The 16,098-nt window shown below is 44.1% G+C and overlaps 1 protein-coding gene across 7 annotated transcripts in view; it reads left to right on the plus strand.

Moving 5' to 3' along the window:
- Positions 1-16,098, plus strand: part of PDE8A (phosphodiesterase 8A) — a 159,694-nt gene that overhangs the window by 22,204 nt on the left and 121,392 nt on the right. For 3 of the 7 annotated variants that reach the window (XM_049812536.1, XM_049812538.1, XM_049812539.1), the window contains exon 1: positions 7,796-8,461. The exons of 2 other annotated variants lie outside the window; for them this stretch is intronic. In XM_049812536.1, the coding sequence (XP_049668493.1) occupies positions 8,201-8,461 (261 nt within the window). In that variant the 5' untranslated portion in view covers positions 7,796-8,200. Of the gene's footprint in view, positions 1-6,705; positions 6,746-7,795; positions 8,462-16,098 lie in introns of those variants that run through there. 2 more of the 7 variants (XM_049812537.1, XM_049812542.1) reach the window with 2 other exon arrangements.

Genomic DNA, 16,098 nt, shown 5'->3' on the forward strand with positions numbered 1-16,098 from the left:
GTACATGAGAATAACAAGTATTCAGATGAGGTCTGGTTCCCTGTCTTATATTCAGACATGTTTGTAGCATGAATTTTTCAGATGTTTGAGTCATCTAGGAACATAAATCTCACAGCCAGTACATGGGATTTTTTGCTATTGTGAATGTATAATAAATTACTGCTGAGTACGGCCACGGACGATGGATCTGTTCCTTAAATAATAAATTCAGCTGCCGTGAAAGCTGTCTATTTTGCAGGTGTACAGCCTGTCTTAAAGAGGAATTTTAGAGAGTTTTTCAGCTCCTGCTGCTGCCATACCGCAGGGATGAGTTTCTAGCTCTGTATTTTGTTGTTCTCTTTGCCACTCTAATTCCGTCTGTCCCTGGGAAAGGTTAAGGAGGCTGGCCCAGGAAGGAAGGCTACTGGCCACTAGCACTGCTGGTTAACCAGGAGCAAGTGAGAAAGCAGCTGCTGGTCAGGAGGCAGGGGGGACCTGGGAGAGGGGAGATGGGGAGAGAGTCAGGGAGAGAAAGTGTGGTTTTGAAAAGCCTGTCTTGAGTGAGTCTTCCCTCGTTAGTCTGGACTGATCTTTTAGCTGCTGGGGTAGGCTGACAAAGACTAAGAACTTGTCCTTCTAGCTTTGATGACCAAAGAAAACCGACTTATTGATGGAGGAGCCAGGTTGCTTGTTTCTTTTCCTTTGCTTTCTCTTACTGGATCCAGGCAGGCCACAATGTGATACAGGGGTTATGGCATTAGGAACCAATTTATGAGACTGAAGGGTCCTGAGGCTGGGGTCACTCTTGGGCTGGGCCAGAGGCTGGCTAGTTAAGAGGGGGGATCCAATACCCTAGTGAAGCAGTGGGACAACAGGCAGCAAGGCCTGTAGGGTCTAAGAATTGGGTATACTATGCCACCTAAGCAGGATCAGTTTTCTAGAAGGACCGGTTCTCATCCTCGGTTTAGTAAATCACAAACTGAAAGGGTTGTGTACTAAATGAATGTAAGTTAGCTTAAAAATACTTAGGAAGAAAGAAGGGAAAATTCTCCAAGAGGGGAACAACTAATTCTCTATGGTCACAGCTGGCTGCATGGCACTGTGTATCCAGATAGATAATCCTGCTTGGGAAGCACAGGATAATTATAGGGGAGTGGGTGGGGACGACAGTGCTTTGTTCCTCCCTTCCCCACAAATTTTTGGCTGACTCGAGGCGAGGCCAGACGGTGGGAGCTGTTGCTTTGGCAGCAGCAGCTCACAGAGCACTCCTCCTTCCCGCTGAGCTCTGGGGTTGGCACTGGCAGAGCAGCTGGGTGTTACAGTGCAGCCTCCTGCATCCCATGGGTGCTGCATTCCCCGGGCTGTGTAGGGCTCCCGGGCTCAGGGATTGGAAAGACAAGGCTTAGGTGGTGGTCTCCTCTAGGTGGTGAGGACTTGGGTACTTGGGAAGAGACGACTGGGAGGGAGAGGAAAACCTGTGAGACTTTAAGATAGTGGTAAAGGCTCTGTAATCTGCTCTGGCCCCAGATCAGTCCAAGGACCTGTACCCACAGTGCCTAGAGAGATCAGCAGTGCTGTGGACGTCAGTCTCATCAGCCCCCAGATCCAGAGTCAGCTTCCTTTGCAGCAGAGGAGATGCAGGGAGACTGTGCTTTCACCCCTTTTCCCTGCATATGCCTTGCTCCGCTGAAGTCAGGCTTCAGCTAAGGCTGCTGTGCGCCAGCAGCATCAGAAACCCCATGTCCAGTCATTGATGTTGGGTGACAGAGAGATCTGGTCACGTTCGCTCTGCACCTGTGCAGGTGCTGCTCTTGGGTGATTTGGGGAGAGCCTACGAAAAACAAAGTAGAGAAGGTATATTGCTGGAGGATACTTGAGAAGTGTTGGACAGATGAACAATTGTGAAACCAGGAAAAATGGGGGGCTGTTGTGGGAGTTTTAAGGGGGCTGACGGAGCTTTTGGGAGATCATGGAGGCGAGAATTGTTTTGGGGCTGGGTGAAGGATTTTGATCTGATGGGGGAAATGGCAAGAGAAGGCAGATGACAAAAGGGGTACTTAGGAAACAAAAGGATCTGAGGAAAATGTAGGAAGAAGCAGGAGAGACTAATACATACAAGAACGGGAGACAAATCCTTAGGATAGGATGGGGCTAGGAAAGAGCCTTCCACATTGTGGGACAGCAAAGAGGGTAATCAAAGTGGGAAGGAGGTACAGTGAAGGGGGGTACATTTTTCTCCCAGAAATAGTGTCTATCCTGTTGATCACTACAGCTGCAAAAGCCATTTTGACACCAGTTATGACAACGAAGCTTGTACATACGTGAAGTATCTGAGCTTTAGACTTGAATGTCTTTGGTGCTAGGGTTGAAAAAGTTGCTGACTTAAGACTGTCTTGAAGGCCCTGATTTCCAAGTGGTACAGACAATTGTCTGTGTTCTGCAATTGCAATTATGCAACAACAGCAAGCCAGACAGCCCGCCAGGCCTTCAGACCGGCGCTTCTGTCGATTGCTTTGGGGTTTTTCAGGACATCAGGAAAGTGATGCAGAAAACAAACCCATTCTACTTCTGTATATTCCAGGAGCTGGGGATGATCTATCTCAGGACAAATTTTACACTTGTCTTGTGTCACCTGAAAATGCCCAGTTCCAGGGTACCTGTCACTTATACTCAAACATGCAGATGTACCCTGGCCTGCACATGGGGTGTAATGCTGATATTAACTTGTGGCTAAGGCAGGATATGGTCCCTGTTTTCTCCTCTGGAGTATCCTGGGGCTGGAGCGACAAGCTCTGTCACAGCTTGCATGTGTCAGTAGTTAGCAGCATAGAGTCCATTCAGCTGTTTGTGTGCTGGCACATTTTTCACAGTTCCACCTCCTCCCCGCTGCCTCCTTCGCTGGCCTAGAGACCAGCAGGATTGCCTAACTTTTCAGAAGGCCAAAAGACACAGTTGGAACATACAGCTGACCTGGGGGGAGAAGCAATTAAAACCACACAGAGTAATCTCATATCAAGATTGCTGCCTTGTGCTCACAGGACTGCAGGCAGGCTTGCTCTGCCATTGCTGAACAAACATTTTTTCAAAGCACACTGGTATTTGTTGCTCATGCAGGTGTCAGCCCATCATTTCTCCTGTGTAATTCTGCCTGTCAGTGTCTTGGGTACTGAAATATTATCAGAAATGGATTTTGGCACCAAACTTTTTCTCTGGGCCTTCATAGGCATTTTTGTGCGACCAAACAGGAGTTAATTGTCCCAGTGCTCATGCACAAACTCCTATAACGTGCACTGGGAAATGGTCAAGAGCTGTGTGAAATGGATGCATACTGCTGATACATCAAGGAGAAGTGCTTTTGCTTATGGAAATCTGGGAGGAGATAGCAGAGATGGGGAGCAGCGGAGGAGATCTGGGAGTCGGTGTGCTGTTCAGTCTTTTGTCAAAAAATGCAAGATCCAATGTAATTTGTCCATGAGATGGATGGAGAAGTGGCTGAATACTGTAATTTTCAATCCTTTTAAAATTTTAAGCTTATGTATTTCTTCTCTAAATACTTTGATCTTCCACAGCACCCACTTGCCTACAGACCAAGCTGATCATAATCATTCCAAGCTCTTTCCTAGGCTTCTTTCTTATTCTGCAGTCCTGAATGAAATTCAACCTTATTCTCCATAAATAACCTTTCTCATTCCCCAGCTGTCTCCTAGAGCTAGTTCTTTTCTGACCTCTCACTTACTGACTCTGTACTGACCTTGCGCTTCCCCCACAGCCCTAATCTGCCAGCGTCTACACTCCTATTCTTCCTCTGCTCTTTTGCACTATTTCATTTTTTTTTAATAATAGGGCCCACCATTTCCTGAGCTGCACTTCAGCAAATAAGCCTGAACAAGCCCCTTTATCCACAGAGTTCATACAGCGTAGTGACAAATGACTACCATTGGCAATGATTTTGATGTTTTCACTTCTTCTGTCTTTTTATTGGCAACAAAAACCAGCACCAATGTTTTCAAATTGAAGAGAAACAAGCCAATGTCTTGTTCAAATAGAAAGTTTTGTCTTTAGTTGGATTTTCATCAGTGTAGCAACAACTCTAGTGATTTCTCAGTGGAGTTTTATTAAACTCCTAAGGGATTATTCAGGCATTCTATGCTCACCTCATCCTCTTATTCAAGGCAGTGTGAATTCTCATCCGAAAAACTTGCAAGTGGGGGCTTTTTTTGTTTTTTGTTTGAAGTTAGGCCGTAGATTGAAATAATCAGAAATAATCTGCCTAGGGATTGTGTGGAAAAAATTTGAAAAAAGGCAAAGAGGTCATGCACGTCATATCTGCATGTACACTTTGTTGTTTTGTCATGCTGTTATTATATAACATTGAACAAAGCATTTCTCCCTGCTCGGTATTTGTTTGTGTGTCATTTGGATAAACTGAAGTATTGGTTGAGTGAGAATTTGTTTGCCTCCAAAATGGAAAGCAGAGATGGTTTTAATATTGATTTTTTTTTTTTTTAAATGACACCGTGAAATGTACATTTTGTCTTTGTGTAGGTGCAAATCAAACCCATTCATTTTACAAAGTAGAAAGCTTAACTCTAGGTGTCAGCACTGCAAACTGAATGTGGAGCTCTGAAAATGAAGTTTTGCTGTCTCTGACTCCTCCTATGCCACCAGAAATAAAGTGCTGTCAGCAGTTTTGCTGACATTAAGGCTGAAGGAGAGCCCACACTTGTGGTTAATGGCACAAGTAGGAATTGCAGCATTCTCTTCTTACTCAGCCTCTTTCTAGCTGCTCTTAAGTGTGTTCTTATTAATGGGATCTAGTAAATAACGTTTAACATAAAGAAAAGAATGAGGACAAGTTCCTTCTCCAAACAGTGCCCACTGTTTAAAGCAGGTATGTTAAGCCTTTCCCTTCATTTACTGTTAAGTGCTTATCTTAAGTGGGCGTGCAAAATGATGAGAGCACAGGAAGCCAGTGTCTTTTGCTGGTTCTAACAGGCTGTATAGGTCAGCTAAATTAATGGGGTGAACGAAGTTTATGTGACTATTGCTTATACTTGGAACTGCACAGTAGCAGAGAGATCAGGGAAGGAAAGACTTGATTTTCTAGCCTTTAACGCTAGCAATTATGAGAAGTAAATAAAAGCACTTTGACAGTGTGAGTACTGTGGTTATCCCGAAAAACGACATTTCTCAAAAGCACTGACTTTTTTGGCTTTGCATCTCCTATCCTTGTAAGGTGCTCAAGCGATGCTGTTAGGTATATGAATGAAGAGCTACTTTTTTTGCCATTCTTGTTGTCATAGTCATCAGTTACCTGTGTATTTTGCTTTTAATTATGACCTGATGCCATTTGTCACGTAGTTAAGGTACTGTTCAAAGGCTGACTGTTCTGAATGCACAGAAGGGCTCACGCTGAATTGGCTTCTTCTGAAACAGTGTGATTCTGACAGGGGAGCACAAAAGCATTCATGATAGAAATTTGGAGTAATTTAAGTAGTTTTCTCCTGAGATACGTCATTTTTCCTGCTCAGATGCTGGAGCTTATTGTCAAAACTCATGGTCTTCTCCATGCTCCTAAATCTAAAATTTGATCTGGCCTTCCCTAAACGGCTCTCTCCTCTGAGCTCTTCCTCAGCTAGTGAAAAGAGGCAGTACCTTGGAGAGGCACCCCTGCGAGTCACTGAGAGTGAAGGTTGGCAGAGCTACAAAGGACATAGTGAGGAAAGTGAAAGGCACGGATGGGGCTCTTACGAGCCCATTGGGTTTCGTGCGCTCTGTGGTAGTGTAAGGTGTCGTACGTCTGCTGTTGAAGCTGAGCTGGTACTTCTGAAACATGTATTGTCCATAGCAGCAAGTTGTCTTGCGCTGGGCATGGCGTTTTAAACGGCTTTAAGTACTCTTTCTCTCTTCAAGTATGTACAGACATCTAGTCTTGCAACACATCTACAGGATATGGAAGTACGGTTACTGCCATGTGATATAGAAACAGAAGCAGCTTATTTTACACACACGTCGCAGAAGAAGTCTGCCCGCAGTTCATTTTCCAAGCCCTAGGGTCTGGCTCTACCCAAGCAGCACCATCCGCCCTTTTCACAGTCTTTGCTTTCAAAAATATTTTCAAGGAAATTGGCATGGCCAGAGTTGAAAAGGAAGATGATGGGGAAACGCCACCGGAGTCCGGGCTGTGGCTGCGTTCCGGTTCCTGAAGGACGGAACCCAGCGCCCTTGCAGGGAAGCGGGTTGCCGGCTTTCCTAGGCAGGCCTGCCGCGGTTACCGAGCGTCCGCGGGCAGCCGAGCTTCTCCTCCCCACGCGCCATGCTGGGCCAAGAGTTCTACAGGTGGGTTTTGTCGGGGTTTTGTTGCCTTTTTTTTTTTTTTAAATCAAGAGAAAGAAGCTAATTGCCCCTGAAGCGGTTGGGGCCGTACTACTGCGCCCCGGGAGGGGGTTCTGCCCGTCCCCGTCCCCGTCCCCCCCCGCCTCGCGGCAGGCGGCACCGCCCAGAGCGGCCGGGCGCACGCGGAGCGGCGGTTTAAAGTTCGCTCGCTCGGGCGGAGCCGCGGCGCGGCGCGCCATTGGCCCCCGGCGGCTGATTTGCATTGACGCCAGAGCAGGCCGGAGGTCAGCGCCGGCGGGTGCTTTTATTGGCTCCGCCGCTGTCAAGCGCCGGGGCAGCGCGGGCGGGGCGGCCGCGGGGCGGGGCGGGGCGGCGGAGGGGGCCGCCGCCGCCGCCGCCGCCGCTGCTGAGGAACATCAATAATAACAAGGTGAGCGCAGAGCGAGGGAAGGCGGCTGCGAGGAGAGAGGCATTTCCCCCGCTGCAAGGGACGCAGACGCCACGGCCCTGGGAATTAGAGCTCTCGCCGCTGCAACCCTTTCCGCCGGGATGGGACGCTAGGATCGTTTTCCTTCTACTTCTCGCTCTTCTTAATTTTTCCTTTTTTTTTTTTTTTTTTTTTTTTTTTTCATTTTCAATTTTTTTTTTTTTTCTTCCCCCCCCCCCCACCCCGTCGCCGTTTCGCATCGTTTCTCTGGCCAGAAAATCCCCCCCAACATGGAGGCCCTTTGATGCCCCCGCCAGCGGAGCCGGCTCCTCCCGCGGCTCTGGGAAGCCCTCCGGGCCGTGCCCTGATTTTCCGAGGGCCGCCCCCGGCGCTCGGCCCGGGCGCTGAGGGGGGGGCTCCCGGCCGCCCGGCCCGCTCCGGTCCGCTCCGGTCCCGCGGCGCTGAGCCGGCAGCCCGCGCCCCGCCAGGCGGGATGCCGCTGCGGCGGCCAGAGAGCCCCGCTGCCGCCTGACGGGGGGCTCTTCCATCCGACCACGGGAACCTGAATGTCACCCCCGCGGCGGCCGCCCGCGACGGAGGCGGCGCGGGACGTGCCCAGCGCGGCGTGAGGGGCTCAGCCGGCTCCCCGCGGCGGCGGGGCAGTTTTCGGTTATCACGGTTGTTTTGGGTTTTTTTTTAAATTTATTTATTTGGGCCCCCCAGCCCAACCCCAAAGCGCGCCTCGAAGCACGCCCCCGGCACAGCGCAGCGCGGCGCCGAGCGGGACCGGGAGGAGGGAGCGCTGCTTGGCGGGGAGCGCGGAGGACGAGGTGGGGAGCGGCCCCCGGCCCGGCCCGGCCCGTACCCGGGTTAATCGGTAACGCTGTGCAAACCCAGGTGGAAAATGCGCCGTGCTCCGGACTAGGAGGGAGGAGATGGTGCAGTGCCCCCAGCCGCTCTGAGCGCCTGGCCGAGAAGACGCTGGGTTGTGTGTGCGTGTCGTTGGGGGCTTGGTTGTTTTTTGGTTTTTTTGCCTTTGCTCCCCCCCCCCTTTTTCTTTTTTTTTTTTTTTTTCTTTTCTTCAGAAGGAAAGAAAACCCTACCAAGATTCTCAGATGGCTTAAAAAATTTAATAATAATCTGTGAAAATATGAAGTCGACCGGTTCTTGATTTCCCCCCTTCCCTCCCCTCCAGCTCCCCAGCCCACTGCTGAGATTGAGATAAAAGGACCCGTTTCCTGGAGGACAAGGAGAACAGACACGTTTCTGGTGGTGTAGAAGGGACCGATGGCAATGCTTCAGAGTGTAGCGGAGACGCAGGAAAAGAGATTCAACCTGTTAACAAAAAATTAAGCAGGGGGAAAATACCAACGGGAAGGAAAGAGAGAGAGAGAGAGATACACATATATATATATATATATATACAATTTAGAAGTGTTCCCCAGGTGGCCACAAAGCATGGGCTGTGCTCCAAGCATCCACATCTCTGACAGCAGAGTGGTCTATCACAGTAGCAAAGAGTCTGAGGAGTGCAATTCCCCTCACCAGACCAACACAACCATGTCTCAACAGCAGCAAGGCAACCCCGTCCCAGGATTATTCATTAAATCCTCCAACACATCCACTTATAAGGTGAGGACTAATTCCTCTAAGAAAGACAAGAGGGAGAACAGCCAGAGCATGGAGGCAGAGACCCAGACCAGCAGATCCAGTGTTAAGGTAAAAAGGGTGCTAAACATAAGCACTGTTTCTCTCAGAACAGGAGTTGGCTGTAGCGGTTTAACCCAAGGAGTCTCCCTGCCGAAGCGATGCGTTGCGGGGGATCTTTTCCTGGCTTGAGCTGTTACTTTCGTTTATAAACTAATCGGTCTCATGAAACGACTTTATAGATGTACCCAAGCCTCTTTCTTCGTTTCACAAAACGAGTCTTCCTGATGCCGGGAAGGAGAGCGGTGTAATTGTCTTCGCCAGTCGTTAGATCCAGGGGCACGGGTCTCGCTTCTGAACGCGGAGGGCCTGTCCGTCCGTCCGTCTGTCCGTGGAGGGACTCTGCCGTGCGTGGGAGCTGCACTGCCACTAACTCCTGCGTCTTACATGTTTGTTTGTGCTGGGTCGTCCACTGCTGCTGTTTGTGCTTGTCTTGTTTGGAAGCAGGGGCAAATCGCAGTCTGAAGGATCTGCTAGTTGGGCTGATCAATTTGCATACCTCTTCCATTCAGAAAGTTGAAAGGAGAGCGACAGCGGTTTTTGCTCTGGGTACTGATTTACATTAACAACTTGTTGACCTTGTCTGTTGCTGCAAATAGGGCATTTTTGGGAGGCTTTTTTTGCATGTCTGTTAGTGTGCATGCTTTTGTGTAGAGATACAACACAAGGCTGTATGAAGTCGACGGGCACATACTGAAAAAAATTGTAATTTGTGATTGTTATTAATTTTTTTTAAGTGAGAGAGTTAGTGGTGCGGAGTGCTTGCTTGTCTGTTTACTTTCTGTTGACGGCCTGTTTGTTTATGGGTTGTACTTTAGGTCCTAATGCTGTAGGGTTTGATTATTCTATATCTTTGCTTTCTTGGGGGAACTGTCTCTATTTTGTAAAAATAAGTAATTGCAAATAAATAAATAAAAAAAAAAAATCAAACTGTAGCAGCCCAGGCGATATTATATAACATGGCTGATCTGCTCTGGGTTACCGTGATAAGAACTGAGATACACATGCCGTAAATATAAGATAAAGACTTGAGATGCAGGCAAGAACTAGGTAAATGTCAAGTGTTTTGCAGACTCGCAGAAACTCTCATGATTTGTAGTTTTCTTAGGATTTTTACATGCTCATTAAGACGGCTTCTAGAGTAGTGACCTGGAATAATTTTCTTCAGTACTGTGGGTGGTTTTCTTCAATTGTTTTCCTCCAGATTTAGTAGTCTCGGTTCTTAGGGGTTTAAAAAACAGACTAGAAAATGAGAAGACACTTTGTAAGTAGCGAGTTGGAGAAGGAATTAACAATACCTAAGGCAGAACGTGAAGCTGAATGGTGTTATACTAAACTAAATTTTTGTGTTAATAACACTGCGCAGGAAACTGAACTTTATGGCCCTGTTCACACGTGATAGACATGCTTATGGCATATTTAGCATGGTAACCACAGTAAGGAAACTTAAGTTGTTACCGGAATCCTGACGGTTGTTTTGCTAGCTGAATTTTTAATTGTGATTATAATTGCACACTACAAAATCTAAACCAAAAGTATTCTTAAAGTTTATATTCTGTGAATTTGTCATCTGTGTGCTTGCTTATGGGCAAAAAACCTCCAAAACCTGTTTCCAGAAGCATGCATGGGAAGCAGTCTTAGTTTTGTTAAATTTTGTTATTCGATCTCAAGAACTTTGTAAAAATTCTTGTTACTGGGTTTGGATAATTCAGCCAGATGCTATACGGTTGATATTGGTTCATATGCATACTGTAATCTCATTGGCAGTCATTCTGATTTTTATCAGTCATATTTTCTGCCCTTGTCATCACTCTAAGCACATTGCTGTGAAACGATGGGTTTTGAGAAGTAAGAATTGAATTGTTTGTGATCAGCTGAATACAAAATCTGTTGGACGCATCGCATCTGCATGACTTTCATGTACAAAATCCTGTAATGAACTTTAGAGCTATAAAGCAGCATGGTATTTCATTCTTTGCTTCTGTCATTAGTGTGTGTAGTATGATCAGATTTACAGTTCTTAGTGTGCTTAGATAGCTGTGTTGTCTCGGAGATTGTGCTGGAAAGAGGGCTACGCTATTGCTGGAGAGCAGTTTTCTCAGTACAGTGAAGTTGGTTGGAAAGAAACAGAGTGTGAGAACACTGAAGATAAGGGCCAGGAGTGTGAAATCCCTGAAGCCAAAAGGAGCATTGGGCAGGACACTGTGCTGTTTTGGAGTTAAAAGGAGTTTTGATTTAAGGAGGAACTGTAAGAATTAGGGTGCTACTAGGAACTATTGCTATTCTTCAGAGTGCATAGTACACCCTTTATGGCCCATAGGATACCCTCACACGAACAGAAGATGCTAGAAACCTTTTGTGCTTTGACCAATGGTGGTGTCATCAGAATTTGTGTGAATAGCCAGTAACCTGCCTGACTGGCATTTTCGCTTGGTTTCAGCGCACTTCAATTGAAATTCATTCACGTTCTGTTGTTGTATATGCACAGATTAAAGCCAAGAAAGCCCTATGTGAGAACTAAGAACAAAGCTTGGACCGTGTGGAAATCTCATATTTTCACTTCGGCTGGCATTAGCATTAAGTTTATTAAAATATGTATAATAGGTAGTGCAATAACTTTCATCAAATTGGTTTGTTAGCTATAGTGCAGATTTTTCAAGTCAGAAAGTGTCATAGAAAAAGAAATAACCCATGCTAACTGTAAAATGGCATTATATGTATTGCTAGTTAGCCCCCAGACTTATTCTGGCTTTATGTTTGTGTCTTATTATATCTTTCTTCTCATCAAATAGCAGAGGATCATTTTCTGGATGTGTGGTGTGAGCATACTGTATTTTGTGATTTGCATCAATTTACAAACTGTAGCCAAAAACTTACCTGTTCCTTCCTAATATGGAAAAATCTAAGTTTATCCATAGGAAATTTGCAAAGCAGTCCTGTAAGTACGTTTGTGCAGAGATAAATGCCATAATACCTATGGTATATATGAGTATGGTGATATTATATGAGAAATGGAGGAGCCCTTTTAATAATTTGTATTTGGTCATGGCCCCTGTATCTCTCTCGTTAATTAGTAATTTCATACATGGCTTTCATTTGAAAATTTATGAGCACCTCCAAGTAAGCGCCCTATCTAAAAAGCGAACCAGCCATGAAAATCCTTCCCTTAATTTTCGATGTACCAACTCCACAGATCAAACTCTATAATTTTCCCAGGGAAAGATGAGCAAGATTTAGATGCAGTAACAGTGACTGAGGTTTGATTATCCAGTCTTATGTTATCAAATGACACTTACCCAGTATTGTTGCAAAGGAGAGTTTTCCTGATTTTTTTTTTTTTTTTTTTTTTTTTTTTTTAAGCTCTAAAAAATCTCAGGAAAGTGGACTCAAAATTGTGATAGTCTGCCTTTTTCGTATATATTAGTTATGATTTTCTTCTTCAGACATTTGTGGTGTTGAATTTGTGGTAAAGGTACTTGACTTTATAGAAACCTGCTTAAACACCTTTAGAATAATACCTCTTTTTAATCTGTAGCATAAGTGGAGTAAGTGCTGGAATGGTATAAGGACTTCATGGGCATTTATTTAAAATTTGCTTGGGTATTCATAAGCATATGCTGTCCCAACATCACGTGTGTCACCCTTCTATAGTGCACTAATATACACTGTAGCACATACATTGTGCATTTATTTTGCCCTGTCATTCTTTTACGGGTGTGAGATTTCCTTCCTCTTCTCTTGTGTAACTCTCCTGGTCATGTATGTTTAACACAGAAATATGTGCGTTTGGGTGCAAGGGGATCACGGAGTAAATCCAAGCTTCCTTTATTTTAAATTAAAAGTAGTCCTAAGCCGGCAGGGCTAAATGTGAAGTAGCCTTTTGATTTACCAGCTGATATGGGACAGCCAGTTTAAATCCATGGCCCTACAGCCAGTAAGTCTTCTTCATTCAAACCCTGTGAAATTGCCTGAGAATTTTACAGTCACTGCAAACCAATGGTTGCATAATTCTGCATATAGGAGGCTGTATGCTAAACTTGTACGTGCAGTGCTGAAGTGGATCTCGTTTCAGCATTTAACAGCACATTTCTTAGTCCGTTAGGCTGTCTGCTCTTTTCCTGTCTGTCTGTCTGTCTGGTAAGTCCTTCCCCTTGAAACACACAAGCTCTCCCTCCCTTTGAAACTCCCACGCGTACTGTCCATGCTTCCACCGAGGCCATCCACCCTCTCTTGATTCCTCCCTGTTCCCACTGAAACCGTCCTCAATCATTTTCCCGACAGACCTCCCTGCCACCACCATTTCCCTCCCACTTCCACTGACGTCAGCCCTCCTCTACAGAGATCCTTGCTCCCACTGAGAGGATCCTTCCCACGCTGAGATACACGAACTTTTCTCAATCTTGACGGCTCCAGGCTTTCAAGCTGATGTTTTTTTATGCTGTTGTTGCAAGGCATGAACCTTTTTCTCCACGGGATGGGAGTCTAATTTTTAAATGGTGTGAAGCGAACGGGTGTAGTGACATGTGAACTGGGTTCATGTTTAAGACTATTTTTTATCTTTACCTTTTAATTTCCTGTTGTTTGTAATGTAAACTGGAAAAAACCCAAACTGTAAATCACTCGCAGCATATAGATCGCTACACTACTAAGATAGCATGAGCTGCTTTCTCAATTTTTAAAGCATTATCATTGGTATGGCTCCTGGTCATGCAAACCAGCTCATGCAAAAGGCACCGCTGCATCTGAGGGCGATTTCTTGTGTGACCGAGATGAGCAAGGTTAGACCCTGAACTTCTGGAGTACTTATTGTTGGTAAAAACTTCACCAAAACTACTTTCAGCCATAAATTCATCTGCTAGATGCGAAACACTGACTTCTCTCTGCCCTTTGCTTTGTTCTTCGCCGCCCCTGGTTTAAGCTTGCTTTGTGTCTCTTGCCTGACCATTTTAGGTAGTTAATTTCTAAGCTTTTCCTTTTCTGCCACCTGAATGTGTCAATAGAGGAAGTATTAAAAAAAAAAAGCCTTTATTTCTACAGTTCTAGGAATTTATCTTACTGTGTTGTACCCTTTGTATTCTGAATTGTATGCCTCAGATTGAGGTGTAAGTACATCCACAGTGAGAAATTTTCTAGTTGTAGAATGTACTTATAAGCCAGGAGAAAGAACAGGAGGTGATATACTTGCTAGTTCTCCCTCCCTTTCTACCATTCCCAGTATTACATGTGGTGTGAAATTCCAGTGCAAGGTACCAGCATTGCCTTGCTATTTAAGGTGCCAGCAATTCAGATTTTACATCCAAAATGCTAAGTCTAAATATAAATTAAAGATACGAAATGGTGAAATGGTTACACCCACTTGCAGATACTTCACGTTCAATGAATTTTAGATTAGAAGATGCTTACAATCTATGTGAATATGAAGAATGTCTTGTTAAAAAAGTTGCCCTTAGTTAATTTGAAAAGTAGAAGACGTACTGTTTGGAAGCTCTTTTGTTTCCCTGATTGCATGCTTTAATATCGGTTCCTCATGTTCAAGTAAATGCCTATGTCAAGAAAACGAGAGATATTTGAATAAAAATTATTTTTAACCTCCATTGAAATTGTTATATCCAACAGTTGCCACTACCAACAGTGATAAATTGCTGGTTTACTTTAGTTGTTACATGAACTTTGGTTCACCTCTCTTGGCTATCACCTTGAGAAGGGACTCCAGAATTGGGTTTCTTAAGCAATAGTAACAATACACTGAAAATATTCCACTTTTTGAGCAGTTGGAATGCCCAAATGAGTCCTCAAAGAGGAAATAAATATTTAGAGATACAGACAGGTAAAGCTCTTACTAGAAACTGCAAGCAAATATGGTAATGAGCAGATTGGCCCCAAGGTGAAATTGTTTCAATACAAGCTTTACGTAAGTTGTCATTTTGTCAGGGGACCACAGAAGCACGTGCACACATAGGAGAACAATTTAGCATTGTGTTCTATTTTGGTGGTGTGTATGGATACAATATGCCCACATTTAAACTGCTTTACCAGCCGTGGATGGAATTAAAACATTGTTAGCAACAGTTCTGAGACTGCATGCAGAGCATGATTTCATGTCCAAAGTGCAGTTTTCTGTGTGAATTGCAGTGTTTTTTACATGTCAGACCCATTCATCCAGTAGAGTTTCACTAGGAATTTGCTTGGCTCTGTGACATTCTACGCATTGCTCTCTGTCCATTGGGTAAAATAATTGGGTATCTTCATTTAACCATAATTTAAATTGGCACAGGATGACGAGATGCAAATTGAATAGCTTTAACATGCGTGACATACTAAGTAGTTTTGTTGCCCAGAGCCAGCTTTTTAAGTTTTCAAAGGCATCAAGGAAGTGATGTTGTTCAAGTCCTCTGCTTTTGAAAAAGATTTCGGCATCCAGCCCTATTTAGGTTCTTTCTTAAAATCCCTGTTAAAGCCAAAATGTGATAAATGATGTTGGTACACATGCTGTGAAATGAAATAGCGGAGTCTCTAATTTGTGCATTCTTCCAGACCATCCCCTTTTACTGTGGGTTGAACTGTTGGCCTCAGATCAAAATCCCAGGCTCTTTTCTCCTCTTCCTTGTAAAATCTGTAAGTCTGTCACTGTACATAAAGTAAAAAGCTTAGCATTCTGCAGACTAGCTGCCACACATATGGCTTTGCTTCAGGAGAAAGAAGGAGGTTTAGAACCTACTTTTTGACATGGAAATGTGTTGACATGAATTAAGTTATCTATTTTGAATGTGGTTGACAAGGTAGTTTGAGAAGGTTTTTGGTGGTGTTTTAAATGTTTAAAGGTAGTCTGCATATGTATGTAGAGAGTTAATGTCCTTCCAAAGCAAAAGAACTTGGAATAATAAAAGGAATATTCAAGACTTAAAATCGATTTTGGGAATAAAATACCGTTTGTAATGAAAAAGACTCCAATTCCAGCATGATGGACTCAAATTAGGATTCCCATCTTTGCTTGGAGAAGGAGGAAATACTGCTTTTTGTTTTACTACTTTATTATTTGATAGACAATTTTTGAGCACTAGATTCCTAGAAATTAGGATGAGGTATTTTTGTTGGTGTAAAGACAATCTCCTTGTTGGCCAGATAGGTCTTTCATTCCTGAGTGAACTAAATAGATAGTATTTCAAGGAAAAAAAAAATAATATTTTTTTTATTGATCAGGATAGAAATTAATCTGGTTTTTATCTAATATTTTTTTAAAAATTAAGTTGTGTCTGTTTCTTTATTGGAAATGAGAATTCACTCTTTTCGCAATAGCAAAATTAATTTGAGAGTTGCACAGGAAACTTCAAACATTTTATATGCCTGAAAAGATCAAACCTTTTCAAGTAAGAGGTATTTTCCTTTGTAAATCAAACATTTTACATAGTGACATGAACAGATTTCTGATACTGTTAAGGGGAAAATGGTAACCTTGAAATCTTTTCATTGTTTTTTATATTTCCCAGTTTCCTAAGTAAATCCATACAAAGAAAACACAGAATCACTGGCCAAATATGAAAGAATGTCATCCTCTACTTCCCATTGTTTTTAACTTTGAGTTAGCAATGACCTTTAGCTCCCTACTGGGATGCGGTGGAAACTTTGAGGCCCCATCTTACTTGCCACTA

The sequence above is a fragment of the Accipiter gentilis genome, chromosome 10 (assembly GCF_929443795.1).
Source record: "Accipiter gentilis chromosome 10, bAccGen1.1, whole genome shotgun sequence".
Lineage (NCBI taxonomy): Eukaryota > Metazoa > Chordata > Aves > Accipitriformes > Accipitridae > Astur > Astur gentilis.